At 47.3% G+C, this 2,283-nt stretch overlaps 1 protein-coding gene across 1 annotated transcript in view; it reads left to right on the plus strand.

Annotated features, from left to right (window-relative positions):
• The window catches only part of LOC107605282 (nuclear pore complex protein NUP62), a 6,773-nt gene continuing 4,739 nt past the window's right edge, over positions 250–2,283 (plus strand). The window contains exon 1 of the mRNA XM_016307110.2: positions 250–1,774. Within this exon, the coding sequence (XP_016162596.1) occupies positions 334–1,774 (1,441 nt within the window). The 5' untranslated portion in view covers positions 250–333. The remainder of the gene's footprint in view (positions 1,775–2,283) is intronic.

Below are 2,283 nucleotides of genomic sequence, written 5' to 3' on the forward strand. Positions count from 1 at the left end.
ACATCACCCCGTTTAGTATAGTGATTACAAGATTTCTTCTAAAATTTCCAATTTTTCCATTGAAGATTTTATTTGTGATGTTATCACACTACAATTTTGTCATATATAGTAAATAGAGAGTAAAGAGTAGATCAGCCCACCAGTTAGAAAAAAATGGGGACGGACTTAAATTGTCAGACAGCCTTTTTGGTGCGCGGACCCTGAAAACCCCCTTACAAGTTACAACTGGAAATCTAAATCTCTTTCTTTTTTTTTTTTTAATTTTTTTTATGGTTTTTGAAAAGAAGTGGTCGCTCCCAGTGTAGAGTGTGGGAGCGCGCAAGAGCAGCAACAATGTCTGGATTCTCCTTCGGTTCTTCTTCTTCCTCTCAGTCTTCGTCTTCTTCTCCCTTCTCCTTGACAAATCCTCCATCCTCTTCCGCTTCCTCTTCCGCATTCTCCTTCGGCTCATCCACTCCCTCCACTGGTTTCTCATTCGGATCCTCCTCCCTCTTCTCTTCCACCACCGCCACCGCAAACCCTAGCTCCGCCGCTTCTTCCTCACCAAGTCCATTCTCTTTCTCATTCGCTTCTTCATCCTCCACCGCAGGAGGAAGCGGCGGTGCCACTACTACCGCACCCTCCTTCGGCTTTGGCTCCACACCTTCCTCCTCCGCAGCCTCTGCGCCGTCATTTTCCTTCGGTTTTGGGTCCGCGCCGACCGCATCTGGCTCGGCTCCTGCTCCAGCTCCGTCTCTGTTCGGCTCTGCTTCTTCGGCTTCCACTGCGGCAGCTTCGAGTTCCGGTTCTTCCATTTTCGGTGCCGCGAGTTCAGGCTCCTCCTTGTTCTCCACTCCGTCTTTTGGTGGAACTTCCTCTGCCACGACGCCGTTTGGGGCAAAACCCTCTGCTGCGACGACACCATTTGCCGGAGCATCTTCTGCTTCTTCGGCGTCACCGTTTGGCGGAGCATCTTCTGCTCCACCCTCGATATTTGGTGGAGCATCTTCTGCTTCAACCACACTCTTTGGGGGAACTTCATCTGCAACGACGTCATTTGGATCAACACCTTCTTCAACAACAGCGGCTGCGAGTAAGCCATTTGGAGGGTTTTCGCTCTCCCCGTCGGCGGCTTCCTCTTCTGCTGCAACTACAACTCCTTCATTCTCAAGCGTGTTCGCCACTGGTGCTTCTTCTTCCTCTTCGAGCTCATCTTCTCTGTTTACGGGGTTTGCAAAACCATCTGCACCAACACCAACAACAACTGCAGCCTCTACTGCCGCTGCGTCTGCACCGACGCCGACTAGCACTACTGGATTCTCCTTCGGAAATGCAACTTCGTCTGCTTCTCAACCATCTTTCGGGTTCCCCAATGCAGCTGTTTCATCACCAGCTTCATCCGCTTCTACAGCTTCCAGCACACCGGCTTCAAAACCTCCTGGTTCTTTCTCGTTCACCACAGCATCAGCGCCATTGTTTTCGACTGTAACTGCCACCACAGCTTCCACACCAGCCGCGGCTGCCAGCGGCAGTACCCCGTCGTCTTCTGTGCCTGCATTTGGTATCCCAGCTTCAACTGCTCCGGCAATTGCTGCATCTTCGTTATCGGGGACTCCAGCAGCTTCTGCTGGTGCTGCCTCCTCTACTAGCGGAGGATCATCTTTTGCTGGATTTGGTGTGGGGAGCTCTGCATCAACCGGTTCCTCCACTGCTTCTTTTGGGACTGGGTTTTCTTTTGCAACCAAGGCATCTGCAGCATCAACACCGGCTGTTTCAAGTTCTGCACTTGCATTTGGTGAGTCAGGCAATTTGAATGCTTTTGGAAATAGATGGATGTCAAAATGATGGATACTGCTGTTCTTTTATTTAATTTTTTGGATTTTGTCTATACCAATTTGCTTTGAGTCAATCTTTGCTACTTGGTTAAACTTACTGGAAAATGTTGGATATTTGTTGTGTTTTAACATGGCAGCATAAGTATGAGTATTTAACTTGCTTTGTCCATTTTGAATGGTGACCCTGATGTTCTAGTGGTGGTTTAAGATTTAGATAGGTGATAAAATGAAGAACTATAAATGTTAACGATGAGTAACTGAGTTGTGGTGGTGAAGGGGAGAGGGAAGTATTGATGTATTGCATAGTTAGTTGATAATTTTAACATCTTGTGTTATTTAGTTTTTGTGTATTCATATTGTCATGCACTCTGTTTGGAGGGTGAAAATATTTCCTGTGCATCTACTTATTGTTGTAACTTCATCGGATATTCCATTGTCATTCTGAGAGTGTAATTTAAATATTTGATGG

The sequence above is a fragment of the Arachis ipaensis genome, chromosome B06 (genome assembly GCF_000816755.2).
Source record: "Arachis ipaensis cultivar K30076 chromosome B06, Araip1.1, whole genome shotgun sequence".
Classification (NCBI taxonomy): Eukaryota; Viridiplantae; Streptophyta; class Magnoliopsida; order Fabales; family Fabaceae; genus Arachis; species Arachis ipaensis.